At 36.0% G+C, this 21,177-nt stretch overlaps 1 protein-coding gene across 7 annotated transcripts in view; it reads left to right on the top strand.

The window, feature by feature from the left end:
* TBC1D5 (TBC1 domain family member 5) overlaps window positions 1-21,177 on the top strand; it is a 319,487-nt gene that overhangs the window by 173,171 nt on the left and 125,139 nt on the right. For all 7 annotated transcript variants that reach the window (XM_061464900.1, XM_061464904.1, XM_061464903.1 and 4 more), the window contains 7 exons: window positions 855-944; window positions 1,049-1,120; window positions 3,887-3,954; window positions 10,666-10,768; window positions 16,936-17,024; window positions 18,550-18,600; window positions 18,689-18,758. In XM_061464900.1, coding sequence (XP_061320884.1) covers window positions 855-944; window positions 1,049-1,120; window positions 3,887-3,954; window positions 10,666-10,768; window positions 16,936-17,024; window positions 18,550-18,600; window positions 18,689-18,758 — 543 coding nt within the window. The remainder of the gene's footprint in view (window positions 1-854; window positions 945-1,048; window positions 1,121-3,886; window positions 3,955-10,665; window positions 10,769-16,935; window positions 17,025-18,549; window positions 18,601-18,688; window positions 18,759-21,177) is intronic.

Below are 21,177 nucleotides of genomic sequence, written 5' to 3'. Positions count from 1 at the left end.
GGAGTGGTTTTATTTTAAAAATCTGGTTGGTTTTATTTTCATGTCCAGATATGGGTTAGGGCTCTGGTTTAGGCTGCCTGTTTTAAATATATTATCTATGTTTTTCTTAAGTTCTGAAATATTTTTGGTAATTTGGGAATGTTTTTTGTTTGTCAGCATTTACTGTTTCTTAACACTTTATAATGTGTAAATAAAAATATTTTAAAAACAAGAAAATACTCTGTGTTTCTTCTTTATTTTCTATGCAATCAAATGTTATTTTCCAATAGCTTCTAACCATTTTTAAACAGAAATGTGAAAGAACTGTAATGTAGGCATTCTCAAAGACTCTTGCAAAATTGACTCTCTTAATTGTCTTGCAGAATTCTAGAGTGTGTTTCATTTCTATAGATTAAGATTTTCCCTTTTCCCATTTCTTAGGTAGGGCAATATCTCTGAGTGTTTAGTTTCTGCTCTGCATTCATGCTTGATTTTAAACAAGTTGCATTAGGTCATCAATGTTCTGTAAATAGCTTCTAGTTTTGTATATTTATTTTCATTTCTTTGCATTTTCTTTCTGCCTTGGAAGTCTCAGTCAAGTCTTCTGATTTGTGACAGTTTACAAAGCTTGTGTTTGTGGCTTCAGTTGTCTTTAATGCCTTATTTCATACAGTAGAACTGCTACTATTTCTGCCTTCGTATTTATTGACAGGAAAATAATAAAGCCAGGGGTATCTTGTAGGTCTCTGTTTTCTTCTTACGTGTAGAGTACTTGCTTCTTCTTGCTGAGATGGTTTATGCTGTCTAGTAGGATTTATATGAAAAGCTCTGTTAAATTTATGAAACTTAATGGATTCATCTTGTTTTGTTGATAGTTATTTCTGGAGGTTCTACCCCAAGACAGAAGTCAATGGATTAAAACCACTTCAGACCTAAGAACTTCTTACAATAAGATCAAAGAAATTGTAAGTTGGCACAAAATAGGTTCTCTACTCTCATACTTTGACTTAGACATTAATACTTACAGTATAGCAGGAGAGGATTTGATTTTTTTTCTCTTTTTACCCAGCACATCACAAACCCTCGGAAAGCGGGACAGCAAGATCTGATAATCAACAATCCACTGTCTCAGGATGAGGGGGTGAGTTGACCCTTGTTTCTATCAGCACAGGTGCTACTAACATTATCATCATCATTCTGACACGAGTTCTTGCTGAGGAAAGCAAAATGGCAGGTGCTAAAATCTCTTTCTTAAATTTCCAAACTGACTTGTGTTAACAATTGGTTCGCAGGCTCAGCTGCGAACAACCAGAAATGCTCATTTCCAGGTTAATATTCTGATTTTTCAGGGAGATTGTGATGAACAAAAAAATCAGGGCTGGACTGCAAGTCCAGTTTCACAGCATATGTTTTCTTTAACCAATGTGCCTTTTTACTGCTGTGTGTTTTCATTTGATATGTAAAATGGCTTTAGTTGAAGGAGTGTAAACAGTCAATATGAAGGGACTGCTGTTAACAGCAAATACTAAAGAACCCTCTTCTGGAAGACTGTTCAGCCTTGGAAGTTTTTCTCCAGCAAAAATAGAATTGTTCTGTATCTTGAGTTTTATATGTGCTGAGTTAATGTTTAAAGTACCAGGCTGCAAGATAGGCTTTTCTTCCAATGTTTTTCTTTTTCTTTATTGTTGAATGAAATAAGTTTCTTTTCTAATCCAGAAGGAGCCAGCTCCAAATTGAAAGATCTAGATTTTAAAGAAATACTAAGTATATGGTAAAAGTATTTGGCCTGACTGTCATTAAGTGCAGAGCACCCAACTCACTGAAATTAACAGGATCTCCTAGTAGCTTGGAATTTTAAAAGTCATGACACTTTGAATAGGGCTAACATAGATTTAGGGGCTTAATTTTGAACAACTTTTTTGTTTGGGTGGTTGGGTTTTTTCTTTATGGTGGTTTTCTACTGCATTTTCTAATACCTGAGAAGCTCTTAAGTATTTTAAAGCACGTATCTTTATGCTTTCCTGTTAATTGTTATCATCTTTGGATTTTTTCTAAATCAAACTTAAGTACTTAGCAACTTAGTACCATGAAAATAATTTTTTTGGTTGCATTAAGAGATTTACACCTGTAAAGACTGTCACAGGTATCATTGGTGATACTATTTATACTTCCATTTTGTTCTCAAACAGAAGCCCATATTTTGTTTGTAGTGTGGTACTCTGCTTCATATTTAATGCAGAAGGAGAACGATTTTCTTGTTGAGACATGGAAGTGTTGATAGGCATGTTGGTGGCTCTGCAGCCACTATGACTGTGCATGCCATCAAACCATTCTTGCATCCAGCTGGACAGAAAGTTGTGCCAAATATGAAAGATTTAAAGTATTTCTGCTTTAGTTTGGGATCCTACACAGTGGCTTAATCTTCTTTCTGCCTGTGACGTCTTTTAGAAGACAAGGGTTGACATGTCATAGTATGTGGCAGGGGATTAATCTATAAAACAAAGCCACAGGCCAAATCAGGCCTAGGAATGGAGAGCAAAGTGCCTTTGAGCCTCTGCAGTGACTTAAATGTTTACCCTTTCAGTGTCCTGGATTTTGTTTCCTCTTCGCATGCAGATTCTGTTTCCTTTATGCATTTCGCTGATGGACTGGGATGGGAGCAGGGGCAGGGTAGTTTCAAAAAGTGATCTAGCTGCATGAAAAGAGCTGTGAGTTAAAAAGATACTAGTTTTATGTAAGACATTGTCAAGTATATGAATACTATTAAAGTTTAGGGGTTTTTTTTCATAGTTTGTAGCACGACTATAGAAGCTAATTAACTTGTTCTTTGTTATTTTACCTTCTTCTGCTAGATAACACTAATTTACTTTCTCTTTCCTTTCTGTGGACCATAAGCCACCATGGTAATGAATTGTTTCTGCAATTCTTGAAGTATTATATCAGCTCTCTTTGTACGGTATTTCATTCGCTGGTGCTGTTGCTATCTGAAAACTAACCTGCATTAGAAGTCTGCTATAGATTTTGTTCAATATTTTGATCAATATGGCCAAGCTACCATCTCGTTACAATAAAGAATAGGCTTTGGAAAATTTTTTTCTAGAGTATACAGACAACAATATTTGCTGACTTCTTTCAGGTTAGCTTTTGCAAAATATTGGTAAACAAGACAAGGAAACCAAAGAAAGAAAATGGAAATCATCGTAAGCACACATACAGAAGAAACTAAATCTACTTTGAACTCATTGATTTATTTATTTGTTTGTTTCTTTCTTTTGTGTCAACAGTGAGCTTTAAATATCCTGGTTTTTCCCCACCAGAACTTTTTTTTTAGAATGGCTAGTCTCGACCTGCCCTGTGTATATGTACCATTAGAAGTATGTCATCTTCATATGCCTCCACCAAGACAAACTAGCTTAATTCCAAACAATTTCTTAGTATGGAAATTATGGGAGCATCCATTTAAAGCACATACATTCATCGGAGGAATGTAGTACAGTACGGTACCTTTTTTTCCAGGCATGAACTATTGAATTTTTTCAGTTGAGCTGCTGGTTCTAGTAAGTTTTAATTTATTCTGCCTTTATTAACAGTCTTCGTAGATCCCTTACAAGTAACTCACAGACCAACCGTCCAGTGAGCAAATGGAGTGAGCCTAGAACAAGGATCCAGGAACTTGAATGTTTTCATCTCTGATCTAAACTGACTTTCTCAGATTCATTGGGCTGATTCACAAATGTTACTTCATTAGGCTTGTCACCAACGTATGTACCAATACTGATATACCACTCTACCAGGAATTTTGAGGATTAATTAGTTAATATTTGTGCAGTATTTTGCTGATGTAGTATATTAGCCGGAGCTATTAGTAGAAGTCTCTATTTCATACAATTATTTTTCCTTATTTTAGAGTCTTTGGAATAAATTTTTCCAGGATAAAGAGCTTCGAGCAATGATTGAACAAGATGTGACAAGAACGTATGTAGATCTTTACAGAAATTTCTATATATAAACTTAGATTTTGCATTTTTATGTGTTATACATTATATTGTGTTTTCTTGACTTTGGTTAGTGTAAATGTCAGAATTGTTAAACATGAATGTGTGGAAACATATATTAAATGTATAAAAATACAGCTCTCTCGGAGTGAAAAATGAGAAAATTGAGTTAAACATTAAACCACGGAGATTTACTGGTATCATTGAAGAAAAGCTCTTCTAAATTAAGATATTAAGAAATGTATTACTATATGAAATTTAAAGCAGAGTTTCACATATGAAGCAAAGAGAAAGTAAGAGAAACTAAAAGCTCTTTTAACTAAATTATGATCATTATAAAATATCAAACATATTATTTTCTTTAATTCTTAGCAATCAATAATTAAAAAATAAACAGTTTGCAATTAGTAAGGGAAATGTCACTCATCTAGAGAAGTTAAGCTTTTCTATTTTTATTTCTCACTTTTCTAGTGTTATTTGTCACATATGCCTTTTAAAAATTGTCCTAATATTACTGTGATTATGTTTTCATCTTCTTGGCCCTTAGGTCATTCCTGTTGAGGAACTTGTTTGAGTTAGAACACTCAGTTCCTGAAAACATTTCTTTTCAGAGTGGAAGCATTGACTGATGTGTAAATCTAATTAAATTCAATTACTGGTTTGCTACCATGTGAAATTTTACTGTATTGCAAATATTTTTCCTTATAACTTGAAAAAAAGTGGTGATAGTCATAGATTTTACAAATCCCAAGCTCACACATTTTCATTTACAGAAACCAAGTCATGCAGAAGAAATCATCGCTGTCTGGTTTTGGAATATTTTATGTGCCCGTCCCTAGACCCATTCTTGAATGCATTTTGCCATGAGATATATAATTAAAATCTGAGTATGCTTTCATGTGCATTCTCACAACAGATGGTATTTTTTGTTTGTTAAAGGAAACAGATCAGGATGTTCTAAGATTAAAATATATACGTATCTAAACTATAATTGGAGAATGAAAAGTTCTATGGGGGTTATGTTGGATGTAAGATTGTTATTTAAAAATATGTATGTAGACACTAAGTCCATGGGAAGTGGCAGGGTGAGTAATATTCACTAATATCAATAATGGTGTCCAAAGATATTTCCATTTATGTATTTGTATAAAATAATGTCTACTTGAAACAATAACAGCATACATTATGTGTCATCAATATCAAAATAAATCAGACAATGAAAGAGCAAAATTAAGCATCAAAGTAACATGAATTTATTTGATAAACTACATGTATTTATATAGACACTTGTTTTTTGCCTAATCATAAAACATAGCATGCAGTTTATATATACATGTGTATCTGTTTGTAAACTGTCAGTGTAAGAAGCAGTAAGTTCTACATTCCTTGGCTTTGGAATGCAAGTACCCTCTATTACATCTCGTCCTTTTCATTTCCATTCTTTAAATAAATTTCTGGATCTGTCATTAACTTACAATGCTTTTTATGATAGGAAGCCCAGAAAACCAACTGTATCCTAGGCTGCATCAAAAGGAGCATGACCAGCAGGTTGAAGGAGGTGATCCTGCCCCTCTACTCTGCTCTCGTGAGACCTCACTGGGAGTATTGTGTACAGTTCTGGTGTCCTCAACATAAAAAGGACATGGAACTGTTGGAACAAGTCCAGAGAAGGGCCACGAGGATGATCAGGGGACTGGAGCACCTCCTGTATGAAGATAGGCTGAGAAAGTTGGGGCTGTTCAGCCTGGAGAAGAGAAGGCTGCGTGGAGACCTCATAGCAGCCTTCCAGTATCTGAAGGGGGGCTATAGGGATGCTGGGGAGGGACTCTTCATTAGGGACTGTAGTGACAGGACAAGAGGTAAAGGGTTAAAAGTTAAACAGGGGAAGTTTAGATTGGATATAAGGAAGAAGTTCTTTACTGTGAGAGTGGTGAGGCACTGGAATGGGTTGCCCAGGGGGGTTGTGAATGCCCCATCCCTGGCGGTGTTCAAGTCCAGGTTGGACAGAGCCTTGGGTGACATAGTTCAGTGTGAGGTGTCCCTGCCCATGGCAGGGGAGTTGGAACTAGATGATCTTCAGATCCTTTCCAACCCTAACTATTCTGTGATTCTGTGGTAGCCTAAAATAATTTAGTATTATGTTCAGTTACATAATCATTACCTTCTAGCTTCTGTTTCTAATTTAGGGAATATTTTATATTCTTTGTCACCCAGTTCAGTACTCCGTCATCCAACAGCATCAAGTAAATAATGCTGTAGAGAGTGACGCTAACTGCACAGAGTAGCAAACCTCTACAGATCAAAGCAGTTAAAAATTTAACTTCATAATGTCTTTATTAGAAGTCTCTGAAGTGTAGTCATAATAGGTGGGAGAAAATTCATAGAAATATGCTTTTAAACTTGGTACTGGTTTAAATTGGTTTGTGTGTGTGTATGTATGTACCTGAAGAATTCTAGGACACAAATCACATCTTCCCAAAGTAAATGTCTAGTACTGAAGTCTGATAAATCACACTGTAGAGTAGTATGTTTTTCTGCAGTAATTATAAAGGGCTTCTAGGTCACTTGAACCTAACTGCGTCACCTAAAGTCAGGAGAGGCAAGCCATAATGTCTAAATACAGTTTTTTTGCTGGTTGCATAATAAGAATTTCCAATATTTCCAAGGGAAGTAGGGAAGGATTTGGTTGAGTTAGTCCTAACTCTGGTGATCAACAGTTCCATTTAATCACCTGACTTGCTTGCTTATGGGATTTGAGAGGTTCAGAATGGATTTTCCTTCAGCCGCCTAGAAACACGTACATTTGAGCTGGAACCAAACACCATCTAAGTGAGAAGCTTCTAAAAATGAGGGTGGGAGAGAGGGTAAGAGAGGTTTACTACAAATCAGGTAAAAGCCTTACTTTAAATGTAGATAGCAGTATCAACCAAGTTATGACTATAATACTGCATTCTATTGTTCTACTAAAAAAGGAACGTGCATGAACTAGCACCATGGTAACTCATAACAGGCTTAGGAATGCAGTGATTAATTACTGTCAGTCAAAAGATGTACCAAGAAACAATGCAGATTTATTTTGAGATGATTAAGCAGCTAAGTGATAAAGAAGAATTTTTGAAAACATTCTCCAGAAATGGAGAAATCTGAAGATTGGCAGATGCAAGAGCATCTAACTACCAGTCAAAACAAAACACCAGTCTACTTGCTGGCATCACTTTGTACATCCAAGATTATAAATGGTTAGATTTTATTACCCTCTTTCTCTTTGCAGTATTTTAAACAACAAAATGCTTAGGGAGCATTCCCAGTAGACTAATCAAGTGGATTTCTTTTCTTCTGTAGTAGTGTTTTTATGTATTGGTGTACCTAGTTTTTGCTGCAGAAGTAGCAGTCACAATTTAGGGCAATGGAAACTGTGGAGATGAGTAGTGGTGGGTGCTGCTGTTTCAAAGTCCATCTCCCAGATAACAAAAAAAAAACCAAACCCACCTAAAAAAGAGGTAGGGAGGAAAGCAGCTGCATCCTTCCTAAACATGTAGAAGAGATGGGAAGAAACAGCAATCCATTAAGTTTCAGGGGACAAATTCTAGTTTCTGTGTAAGAGGATGGACTGCTGGAAGAAAGACCTATCTTTATACACCAATCTATTCCTTTTCAAGATAAAAGTGAGCAACGAGGGAGGAGTGGGGAGTTATTATTATCCTTTACCAAACCTTTGCAAGTGCATCTTGTTTTTTTTCTGGTTTAGTATCTTTCCCCATTCCAGCTGAGTAACAGCATTGGGGAATGGCGGGGAATGGAGTCTGTCTGTGAAAGAAAGATGGTCATTCCATGGCTATGGTTAAGAGCCTTATTCCTGTCTGCCACCAAATTTGTTTTATAAAGTATTTGTGCATCCTTTTATTTGGTTGCCAGTCTGTTTCTTCTGTGTCAAAGTCTGGCTTGCCTCTGGTGCATGGGACCCTAAGTGGGCTAAAGGAATGTATTAGAAAATTGTAACTAACTTGCAATGGTGTTTGCTTTCAGACAGCAGGGACTTGAATGCACTGTTGTTTAATTGTAGTGGTTGTGGTAAAACAGTCTAGCAAAATTCCCATATCCTTATGTAGTCTTTCTCAGAAACGTAATTAAACGTAATATTCCACTGCTCATGAAAAGTCTCCTTACCTTGTCTGATTTGAGATACTGTATTTCTAAAACAGTGCTTTAATCATGAAATGACATTCTCAATAAAAATCCATCCTGAACTGATAGTTCCTTTGTGATCTCTTGTATTTACATTTACTATAATTAATACTTCAGCCAGCTTATTCCTGAGTTCATTATTATCTTTTGTGTAACAATCTCTGATATTATTAGATCCTCACAGATATGTCTGTGTATTTTGGGGGTTTCTTTATTAGTCTTCTTTTCCTAAACTTCTTAGGGCAGGCCTGAATAACAGTCCTTCAGAAATAATCTCTTCAAAACCCTAAATTACGTTGATTGCCATCTGCCGTAATGCACTTTTGGTCTCAGCTGTGTCCTTCCTTTACAGTAATATGATTAGTACAAGTGCATACAAGTTTCCAAATGTTGGTCTACCATTACCCCCACCAGGTGCCAGGAAAATGCTACACCTTTCATCCCAATGCCTTCCACAGGACTTCAGTATTGCTATGTGTAAGCCAGCGTCTCCTCTGCCTTGGCTCTTAATTTAGGTCCTCCATCCAAGGATTTCAAAGCACTTTTCTAGCCTTAATTAGTTATGGTTTTGTGCTCACCTGTCATCACCTCTGTGAGATGACTACAGTAATTATTAACACTAATAGTTTTATCTAAAGTAATTCATTAAAGTTCCCTATATTCTTTCTCTGTGACAGGCTTTACAACAGCCTTGCTATAACTAGTCTAAAGTTTAGCATTGTAACTTAGACTTGGGAAGGAGGAAAAAGAAAATTTGCTTGAAGAAAATTTATCTACAGTCCATGTGATTTCATCTCAAAACTGACAATACTATATAGCCTTTATGTCAGCAATCTAGCCTGAGGGTTACTGTGTTGTCTTTTTAAGTAATCTTCTGGTTTTCTTTGTCCAGTTTGATCTTTTCCTTTTAGTATCCTACCTTTCCAGGTTTTTTTGGTTTTGTTTTTGCTCCGTGTAGCTGGATGTGGTTTGGGGTGGTTGCTTTATGAAACATTTTTTTCCATCTAGTTACTTTTTCATTAACCGTGAAAAAAAAAAACACTTTTGTTTGTGCACTTACTCATTAAGGTATGTCCTGCACAATCACCTTATTTCCTGCCTCCGACATTTAAGGAGCAGGATGCGCAGGTGAAAGTTGAACCAGAATAGTTACAGACTGTAAATAGTTACATTTTCCTGGATTATACGCAGATTTTCCCAGCTTCTTCTCTCTTATTCTGACACTAGGTCCACTTCATCCTATGTCTCTAAAGGATATTTGCCAAACTGTCAAATGATTCCATAATTGTAAAATTTATTTGAGACAGGTACTAAAAACAGTGAAATGCCCAATAATGTTGCATCACAAAAGATGCCAGTAAGATACATTGGAGCTTAGGATACTGGTTTTAATGTCAATTATGAGATACTGTCATTAAAATGCTAATTATTTTTTAAATTTTCATTAACCATTGAACATTTGTGTATTTGCTTCTGACACTCTTCTTCCTTCCATTTTTTTCCAGTATAACTGGAAAGTTTACAAACTTCCTTAACTTACTGTAGCTCTTACACTCTTCCTTTGCCTGAGCTTTATCTTGAAAAAATGAAGAACAGGGCTAAGCGCTAGTAGTGAAACTGCAGGGCAGACTGATGATGCAGTTACAGTTGCCAATTTAACACCGATTAAAAAAAATGGATGATGTTATAAAAAGTATGGTTTTTATCTATGGAGAATTGATCTTTGGTGCTTATTTTTCCAGTATCTGAATGAAATTAATCAGTAGGTAACAGTTTGCAGCTGGTTTAGTTTTAACTGAATAGTTATTCTGAGGGGAATTGTTGTTGCTTGGATTTTTTGATCATGCTCCTTTTCTAGAAAGTTTTAGATTCACTGGTGAAGGACTTGGTAATTGATGGAGCACAGTCTTTGCGTTAAGTTGCTGTTGGGATGCTGTACCACCTGGAACCAGAATGGTCGACTGGCCTGCTAGGCTTAGTACTTGTTCCTGTCCGCAGGAAGTGGGTAGATTTTTGCGTCAGTCATTGCCTCTCATTCTATTTTTTTTCATTCTGTATCAACTCAATTTATTTTCATGACATTGAGAATCAAAGGAACCTGATTCTTTAGGCAGGAACATACTCATATACTTCACTGTTTAATTTTGCTGAGGTTCATTTTCAGTGGACTGGGTGTTTGTAAGGAGTTGGTGATTAAAACAATCTGCCGCTGTACTTGCAGATCTCTAGTTTTCATAATATTAAAAGGGATTGCTTATTTAAATATAACTGGTGATACCATCATCCTCTCAGTGGACTGATGTATATTGAAGAACGTGGTTCAGAATTTTGGCTACAAAAATACTTCTTTAGAAGTATTCTTGCTCTGTCAGCATCCACAATTCACAGAGCAGTGCGAAAGCAGACAAGGGAAGGTGCTGTCATACCTAAAACCATTTCTAGAAGACCAGCAACTGAGATTCTGTGTGCTGTAATGTTTATTTTCACTGTATTTCTTCATTTTCAGCTTTCCTGAAATGCAGTATTTCCAGCAAGAGAATGTGAGAAAAATTCTTACAGATGTTCTGTTCTGCTACGCCAGAGAAAATGAACAGTTGCTTTATAAGCAGGTAATGAAAATCCTGTACAGGTGGCATTCATTGACTCAACATTTTCTATACGGTTTGGCAATAATGTAGTTCCGTTGTATCTGAAGTTGTATCATAATGCTAAAGTAATCAAAGAGCTGCTTGTCAGCTGGATAGTAAGAAAAGTAAGCTCATAGAATAACATATGCTTTTTCCTCATAACACAGTCCCTCAAATTGTTTTCTTTAAGGTTGCTAAGTTGTGTTGTCTAACTTCAAATTTTTTTATAAACAGCATCTTTTTCTTCAATGTAGGCCAAGAAAGAAAAATAGAAAGGCTTTCTCTGCTTAGGCAAAGAAAGACAGTATGCAGCAGGATTAAAAATGGTACTGAATAAACAAAAAAATAGTGACTTTTGAAATTCAGGCATTACTATTTTAACTTTTACATAATATTTGAAGTTACTCCTCAAAGTCCTAAAGTTGTGCACTACGTTAGTGAATAGATCTTTTATCTAACCCTGTAGCATCCAAATACAATGCATCTGACAAATGCCTCTTGACTGAAGGATAAGGGTGCTACAAATACCAGTTTTACAGTGTTACCTGAGGGAGAGCCTGCTCAAACCATTTTTGATAAAATGATAAAGAAAACCTTAAAGCTGCACTAACTGTGCATCCATATGGGACGCAGGATAATTTAATTCAACATTTTTTCTGAAGGTTTTGAAGTGACAATAAGCTTGATACTAAATCAATATAGCAAGACCAATATGCAGAATATACAGAAGTTTATTTGTATGTTTCTTCAGGCTCTTATCAGTGCGGTGAGTAGGGACTGACAAACCGAGGGATACTCTGTGTGCACTGACAAATGATAAACTGTAAAGCAGCAGATTTTAGGTAGACAAAAATGTTTTCATGACAAAAATACAGAGGTTTAGTAAACGTGAAGGTTTTTAGAAGACACTGTAAGCTTTCAGGCATGGTCTTTGACCACTCTATACTCAAGCCAGGAAATAGTGGTGTTTTGTGAGAAAAAAAAAAAAGGATGCATGTGAGTTGCAGGAACAGTTATTTTTGAAGAACTATGTTACAGCTTGTAACAAAAATCAAATATATAGTTGTCAAACACATGAAATCTCTATCAGCTAGTTATTTCTCATTTTTGACAGACTATGAATAAGTGATAAGGTTTGCATGAGAACAAGAATGAGATTTGTGAATTGCATTTTGAAGGGCACTACTAAAGTAAACACTTCAACAGTATTCAGCCTTCTCCTTCTAGTGAATATAGTCCAGAGTACTGATGATGGGAGAATGGAAGAACACATTCCAGCTAATGTAGTCTATCATTTATTGAACAAGAAGTATTATTTTACTCTTTGATATGACTTAAAAGGACTTAATTACCCTCTGCTCATATTTAAAATCCTCTTGATTCCTTACCAAGAAATAACACCTTTTACATAAGAATAGAATATTTAGCCGGATCAAATTTAAAACAAAACAAAAAAAAAAGCCCTGTGTTTCATCACAAGCTGTTAAAGCTGTTATTTTCTACTAGGTGACACCCCGTTTAACATAGACCATATTGTTAATAGTTATGGGATTTTATTGAATTAATGAGAGTGTTATCATGTAGTAGAATGTCTTGCTGAGTTAATTGAAACTGCAGAGATTATATAAATGGTATTAATGAACTTTGACTGCCTGATGCCTCAGCTTTAATAAAGACTGCTTGGTGGGCTAAATGAACATAGGCAGATAAAAGAACAGGTTCAATTTTGCAAGCCTACAGGCTGTTGACAAAGAAAACTTCTTTACCTCTGTTTTCAACTGGTGTTCGTCAGTAGTGCAGTAATTCCAGGAAGTGGTTGCTATAAGACTAAGGGGAAAGGTTAAGTGCAGAAAATGAAATAAATCTGGATCATGAAAGACTGTTGATTTAATCTCTCTGAAGTGTGTTCAGTGTATCACCCAAAGTCTTGTGGTGCTGTGCCAAGTCTACAAAATGGCAAATGACTGTGGTTTTCCTCTCGTGCTGTGGACATGTGTCACTTTTATTAGGAGCTTTTATTTTTTCTTACCTCTTTTTAAAAGGGTTTGTTTGTTTGTTTGTTTTGTTAATTAATGCTCCTGTTAGCTAACTAGTAACAATCCTGCTTTTTTGTCACCATGTCCATCTCCTTTTAGGTAACATTTTTCTTTCATGTCCATAAGTACCCTTCTCTAAATTGGGTAATAGGAAATAGAGTTTGGGATGGTGACAGGAGGTTGTGTTTTCCCTCTTTTGGCAAATACCTATCTTGCAATCAGTCTTCCTGTACTACTATTTTTATTGGTTCTGTTTTTACCATTGACTCAAGCCCCACTTCCCATAATAATTACCACTACATCAAAGTCCAGCATATTTTCTTGAAAATAATGAAGGTTACCATTAATTCATCGATAACAGATCACCTCCATGCTGCTCTCCCTCCACAGTTACCTGAATACAAAGTTCAAATTAAGGAGTTTGTCCTCATATTCAGTATCCATCCTGAGATTGGTCCTGTTATTCTCTATGGGAATTCCTCTGTCTCATTTGTATGACTGCATGCAAGAGCTACATTTCGTATTAGAATTATAACACTTAGCCACTATATGAAAACTCATACTTCTGTCTGTCAGCATCGGTACAGGACCTGATGTTTCCCTTTCAAAATACTTGGAAAAAGTTTTAGTTCCTTGACAATTTGCATACTTGTAAATAAAATACATCTGCAGTTTACAACATTTCATTAAAATTATTACATAGCATCAGCCATATAGTCTTACAAGCAGCAATCAATAATGTTTGCTTAATATGCATATATGCATGAAGTTGTCTTTATAGTAGGGTTCATGGTTTTTTTGACCAGCAGGAAGTAACATTTTATTTGATGAGGAAAAAAATATTCCTGTCCCTAGTCAAATGGAGTAGGATGTTGTGAAGCTGTATGAGAGATTTTAAAGACAGAATCCTCACAGGGATCGTTGAATTTTTAAATAGTAGCTGTAAATATAACATCTAAAGAGAATAGCACATTGTACTTAAGAATATATAAAAATTACTCTTAGCATTCTTCTGTAAGACTGGTGACAAAATTCTGGTCCTAGTTAAACTGAAAAGAAGTAGTGACAATTAAGCTAAATCACTAGGCTAACTGTTGTTTACTCATGATTTGATTGCTAGAGATGTCAATGTAATTTTGAAATGCATTGATCCGGTTTTCATTGTCAAAATGCTGCATTTCTGGTTTTCTTTTTAAACCATAGAATGTATTATGAAATCAATATTTTGTTGTAGCTGGGGAGTGTCATAAAATTATCTGAGCTTTGTCAACTTTTTTATTAACACTAAAGTTTTAGTAAACTGCAGCACTGAAAAAATAAGTGTATGCATATTATACTGGTATCTTTTCTTGCCAAGCTAAAAATCTCTAAACATTTGAAGTACTACTGTAACTGAAAGATCAGAGGTATCTTTTTGAAATCCCAATATTTCATCATCTGTTTGTTTTGTTTTTGTTGTATGTGGGCAGCCACATCATGATTCTACTTCATTACAAAGTTGATACATTATTATGTTGGAAGAACGTATGATGTGCTTTTATCTTTTATAACTAATTCTTATTTTATGTCCTCTTTCTTCAGCTTGTAAGTTTACAGCTCAGGTGGTAGCTTTATTAGACAGTCAAGTTTTTGGCATTTCCATTTCTCATATTTCATGTTAGTATATCAGGGTGAATAAAAGATTAGACGTGGAGCTGTTAATTATCTGAGGGCTGTGAGTATGTCGGAAAGTACAACCTGGGTTATCCGTAGTTTATTTAAATGTTTTTTTCACTTACATTTCTTTTCTAATCCTTTCCCTTTCTCCCTGTCCGTACTATTCCTTTCCCTCTTGGTATGACCACAAGACTTCCAGAAATCTAAAGTTGGCAGTTTGCAGTCTAACCAATATTGTTGTGCTTGGGAATTCTAGATCCTGAAATCAAGTGGCTACACCAGGCTTTTTCCTAATTGAATTTCTCTTCAGCCTTCATCTTTCTAAGTAGTCTCTAAAGGTTCAAAGATAGGAAGAGAAAGAAAACATCCAAACTTCTGTAGTTTTTCTTGTCTTTAGCTTTGCCCAGTCACCTGACTGCTATTGCTGCAACCTTGCAGTTGAGGCTTTAACAGTCCTGATCTCAGTCCTGAAGAATCTGAAGTTAAATTTTCTAGGATTCCAAGTAATAGGACACAGAGAAATTTTCAAACCTCTTTTTTTCTTTTTTTTTTCCCCTTCAACACTGCTAGGTATTGAAATTCCCTCTTATGAACAGATAAGAATCACTAACATGGAATTAGCTGCACACTCAAATACAAGTTATTGCACACTCAAAAATGCGTTAGACAGGGCTTCCACATCCACCTCTCTGCTCAGTTTGGACCACTTAAGGGAAATTCCCATTATTTCCAATAAAACTTAAAGGGTTTTAGTAGTTAATAGATCTGTTTGATACACTTGAAGCGAATAAGCTAACTCAGTGATACTGAATACTTCTCAAATGCTGCATGGGATATCAACCGGTATACCAGCAAGGCAGCAGGGTAGCTGCACAAGCATGTATCTCTATCATTGCTCATGTCTGCCCATCACTGAAAGAGCTGGAAAAGCAAGTGGAGAGAATCCCTAGCTTGGAACTACAAGCATAAAAAGCACCAATTATCTGACTCCTAACAGCAATCTGAAATGCCTGTGAGTTTGATAGTCCAGCAGCCCCAGTGCTCTTTCTGCCAACAGGGTAGACAAGATGGTCTTCCTGGCATTGCTGTCTGCCCAGAGCACTCACCTGGAACTGGGACTGAGGTTCCACTTGGTGAGGGAGTTGCAGCTTTGAACTGGAGCACAGCTGGGCAAGAACTCCATCCAGAGTGACACCCAGCAGGAGTAGCCTGGGCACCCGGCACCAAGCCCTGGCTCTGGTTGGTAGTTTTGGGCTGAGGTTAGGATTTCCCTTCCCTTGCAGTAATACCTGTGTCCAGAGGCCATCAAACACATCTCAACCCTTCATACCGCGTCCCATCCATCATGGAAGGACTCTCCCCACTACTTCTGTATGGGTGAACCCGAACCCAACCACCAACCTGTAGCTTGCATAGTTCTCACCTGCTGTCCTAGTCTACCACTGGGACCCCAACTCCCTTGGCATAACCAAATTCCTCAGTTATGATACCTCAAATCCTCCTTTTCCCTGATCTAATATGAGGGAAGGGGCTTAATATCTGCTGAAGACAAGGTTTCATTGTGCAGGCTATTGTTTTACCTGCCAGTGTGTTGCAGCTTGCCAACTGGATTGCTTGTTTCCGGAACTGGTTGCTTCTGCTCCTGATAACAAATTGACAAGCCCCAGGTGTACTAAAGCAAATCAAGACCCCTTTTTTTGTTCCTGGTGAGCTCTGGATAAAAGCACCAATAGCTGGCCTGGGAGGCCCAACCATGTTTCTAATGCTGGCCCAAGTCCTCAACTATCCATCCTGTTCTGATGCCTATATGTTTCTATATTTTTTCTGTATCTTCATATAGATTGCATGTACTAGTAATTGCCTACAATGAAACAGTACCAGGTCTCCTACGCATTATGTTATAATGAGTTTATTTTTAATACTGACATACCAGCTTTAGAAAAACCCAAAAAACCAAACACTCATTTTCTTTCCCATGTCCATAGGAATGGAATTTTTCTAATTTTCCCAATCGCATCCCTTGTCTCCTCTGAAGGCTACTGTTACGCTTTTATCTATGGTTTTGGAAATTATCAAATAAAAAATAATTTTAAATTTTGAAATTTGTCCCTATTGCAGGTCTTTGTACTGTGGATCATGATTGTAATTATCATAAATAAAATTCATATTTATGAACATAGATCTTGGAGTAAACTGCCAGGTGCAGGGTTGCCTACCACTGCCAATTTGTTTTCTGTTGTGGTAGAAAAAGGGAGAATAACTTGTTTCTGTATATTATATAAGAATAAACACTTGGATTTAATCAGACTTTAAGATAAAAGCCATTGATTATGAAACTGTTCTATTAAGAATGTAAATTGTCTTGCTTTTACTTAGTCTGCATCAGATATTGCTGGCTGCCTGAACTATTATATGACTGTAAAATCTTACTATACTTTTGCTTCCTTTTATTTTTAGGGTATGCATGAACTTTTAGCTCCCATTGTCTTTATCCTGCATTGTGACCATCAAGCTTTTTCACATGCCAGTGAAGCTGCACAACCAAGGCAAGCATTGTGTTTTATTTGTAAAGCATTAAAAAGCTGCTTTCTTAAAAATTAATAAATAAATAAGTTGGCTGGACTTGAACTTTTAAATATGCATTTCTTAAGTCTTTGTTTATAATGGGTAAACTGATATCAGAAATTGTTACATTTTCATGGTTTTATGTAAATGACCTTATTTCATCTTCCATACTACATCTGCTGAAATGGAGATTGAAAGTGTGGACATTGGCCCCTTCACAGGTACTGGATGGCAAAAAAGGGGAGACAAGAAACCGAAGGAGAACCTTAATCAAAATGCTTACATACCTACCTGCTGTTTCACCTTATTGCCAGAAATGGTTTAGGTTTTGTCATTGCAGAGAGGAGGCAGATTAGAGAACCACATTCATAGAACAGACGTGTTACCAATTCTCTTTCCTCATATCTTAAAAGAGGGAAAAAAACCTCAATGTAGACAAATTATTGTGATTGGTATTTCTTTCATCACCTGCAGTGTTGCAGCTGCAATATTTGATTGTCCTTTGACTTTGTAATAACATTAGTTTTAGCTGTTGATTCTCTGTTCCAGTCAAACTTCATGTGGGTAGGTACACATGTAATTATACACATAGGTATAAAATGTATAAAATATTACCTCACACGTGACTGTCCATCAAAAAATACAGATGCTTTTTTTCTTGCCCTATGTGTAAAGTTTTGGGGTTTTTTAGAAAAAAAAAAAAAAGAAACTAATTGCCTTCTTGTATCACTTGTGATATTTAGGACATTTCATTTGTCTTTTTGCATTCTTTTGAGCCAAGTAATGAATAAAAGCCAATTTAATTATATGTACTATATAATATAACCTCCGTTAGTACCCCTCAACTTGATTGTCCAAAGGCAGTTAAGGATAAGGATCTAGATTATTTACAAGTGTGTGGTTTTATTCAATGTCTGTCGTATTCAATGTCTGTAATCCTGAAATTACCTAGAAGATGCTTTTCAGTGCTAAGTAACTTAAAATAACCATGTGTTATGCATAGCATTCTGTTCCATCCCCACTGAAAAAGTAGAGCCAAGAAGCAAAGTAGATGGAAAAGAGGTGCTGTCACTGATTAATTGCTGTTAAAGTACAATAAAAATACAGGCTATTAAACCAAAATAAATTAATGTTTTGATACTGTGTATTTGACCAGTAACCATATTTTTTTTTTTGTTTGGGACAAACAGTGATAGATTGTGCAGCAATCAATTATTCTAGATCAAGCATATTCAAATAATACATTGTGACATTCAGTAATTTGTTATTTGGAATAATTAGATGGTTACTTCATTGTAGTGCAGACAAGGCAGCTAATTTGTTTTTGATCTTTATAAAAACGAAAGACTTCATTTGTTCAATGGAGTTGCTCTTTTTAATTAAAAAGGCTAGTTTTCTCATTTGCACTTTATATGAAAGTTGGCTTATAAATACATAATAGTACATGCAGAACGCTGACCAAAAATAAACATTCACATTTGGATTGTTCACTGTTGCCTTTTTCAGCGAGGAAATGAAAGTTCTTTTGAATCCTGAATATCTGGAACATGATGCCTAGTAAGTTTTAGCAACTTCCTTTACATTTTATTTGCTCTTACTTATAATACATTATTTAACACCAAGTTTCTGCTTTTTTCCTCTCCAGTGCAATGTTCACACGTCTTATGAAAACTGCAGAACATTGGTTTTCAACTTTTGAACATGACAGTCAGAAGGTAAATATAGCTCTAAAATGTATTTATTGTATTTTTAAAAAAATAGGATTTTTAATATGATTGAAGTAATTTGAAGGTAAGAAGGCATCTTCTCTTAAAAGACTTGCTTAAAGTAGGCTCAAATAAGTTTACATCCTTTAGAGGCTCTTCAGAATTTGTTCATAAGTATTTGTTAAGATCTTTACGACATAATACATACAAATACATAAGTATTTGTTAAGATCCCAGTTAAGATTTCCTATTTGTTGAAAGATCACTTGGTAATCAGAAAGCTGAATGTACAAATGCAGTTTCTCCTATGCATGAGTGATGTTTGTGTGTAGCATTTGAAAGAATGCCTCTCATAGGCACATATGTGTGTCTCAAACCTGTGCAGATGTCATACTAAATAAATACATATAGGCAGTATTTAACCTATGGAGGCTTGAATGGTTTTTTGCTCTTTAATATATAACCAATTTGCTGTGAAACCAAAACTTTAATCATATACCGTCAATCAAAGGCCAGGGTGCATATTCCCTCCTCCCCCTCCCCGACTTCATCACTACATTTCCTTACTTTTTCTTGACCTCAGGGTATTCAAACAGAGGGAATGTCTTTGCCCTCAGATCTCCTGTGCAGCTATACAGACATCACTGTATTTAGTATGTTGCTTCTTTCCAAAGAAGAGCTTTTTCAGTGTTCCTAGTTCTACGGAACTATTCCTTGCAGGCACCTTCTAGGGACCATCTCCTCCTTGCCTGTAACCATTTTTCATGCATGGCATGAGGGACAATTCCCTCACATCAGTTGCTCAAGATTTTCTTTGAATACTTTTTTCCTGTCTCTTTCCCTCCTTACATTTATCTCTTTTTAATTCTGAAAAATTACTTGTGTGGTGGAGTGTATGTAGAAGGCTCTAGCAGAACATAGCCCTATTGCAGGTATTGCCAAGCCTTTCAGTGTATTATATCTTAAAAGGGTTATCCTCCAAGCTTGGTTCCAGAGTGATTCATTTCAGAGTTTTTCACGTAGACCACGGGGTGATTATCTGTAGCTAACAAAAAAATTAGTAAGAATTTGTTTGGGTTTGGATGTCCACATGTGTGCACCAAAACCTATATTTGCAATTAGGGAGTACTAGTCTGAGAGGTAGCTTTGCCTGTCTGTTGAAGAAAAAGGTGTTTAACCAAGATGCACATAAAGCCTTCTATTTTCCTTAAATATTTAAATGTATTTGTGTATATATTTTATTAGATGTGGATCATTGGCATCTTGGCGTAAGCTATCTACAGGTAAAAATTATTATTTGGGTTTGTGTTTTTACATAATTCTTAGTAAGTAAGGATAAAGCATATGATATGTGAATATTATGAACTTACTACGTAGTCATTTTTGTTCCAACAACAAAGCTGTGAGACATTTCTCTGTACGTAGCGCTTCAGAGTTCAGTGTGTTCAAATGTATTTGTTCCAGTTCCTGTGGCAGAGGTGGTAAAGTCTGAGGTGAAATTCTACTCTGGGAAGTAACTGCTTACAGATTTGCAGTGCTTTGGTAGAAGGTGAAAGTTTATATTGCCCTTTCCAGTCCTTTTGTGGCATAAAAAATTAACAATGCAAAGCGCATGGATTAATATCTAGTTGTTTGTTTTTGTTCTTTGCAAACATGTATAATCTTTAATAATCCTTTCTTGTACATATGCCTTTTACAATCATGACTTTGAGGGTTAGCTACATAATAAAGTCTGAATCTTCACAAAGGAAGCAATGAAAGCGTGTGCTCTGAGAGACATGTTACATTTTATAGCCTCTAACAGTTGGTTCCATTACTCCCAATTGCCATTAGAGGAGCTTCTCCAGCTACTCCATTCCCCAGTGGTTAATGAGAGAAATCTGTCCACGGCTTATATGTGTACTGTGTCCTAGCCTCTCTTTACTGCTGTAGCATTTGTTTCCTAAATGCGTGAATATATAAATTGTATTAGTATCGACTGTCAGCCATTCCAGTTCATGTTGTGGTAGGTAATGTTTTGTGGCACAATTTGATGATTCTGTTGGTAATACTTAATCTAAATTTTTTATCTGCATTTCACTGCTATCCATATTTAAATTGTTCTTAGAGGTGAATCTATGCTGTCCCGTAAACAGAATAGCACATCTCTGAGACGTCCCACTTTTTGTCTTTTTATTGTTAACTGCATCCATTTGGGATTGATCATTTATATTTCATGTCAGCAGTAGATGTCTAAATGCAGGCACTCTTTTTTTTTTTTTTCCAAGACTTAGAAGCTCACAAAAAGAAAACAGGTGTTTTGCCTCATGTGGCAACTTAATATATAGTGAGAATGGGCAGGGGCACAATATCAGGATGTCCACTTGGCTTCTGTGCTTTAGGCACAGGCACAGCGAGTCATTTCTAGTTAAATATTTTGGCGGCTTGG

The sequence above is a fragment of the Pezoporus flaviventris genome, unplaced genomic scaffold (genome assembly GCF_033815535.1).
Source record: "Pezoporus flaviventris isolate CSIRO_AGI_PZ_B2104156 unplaced genomic scaffold, CSIRO_AGI_Pfla_v1 ptg000037l, whole genome shotgun sequence".
In the NCBI taxonomy this organism is placed as follows: domain Eukaryota; kingdom Metazoa; phylum Chordata; class Aves; order Psittaciformes; family Psittacidae; genus Pezoporus; species Pezoporus flaviventris.
This window is presented reverse-complemented; position numbering and strand designations above follow the sequence as displayed.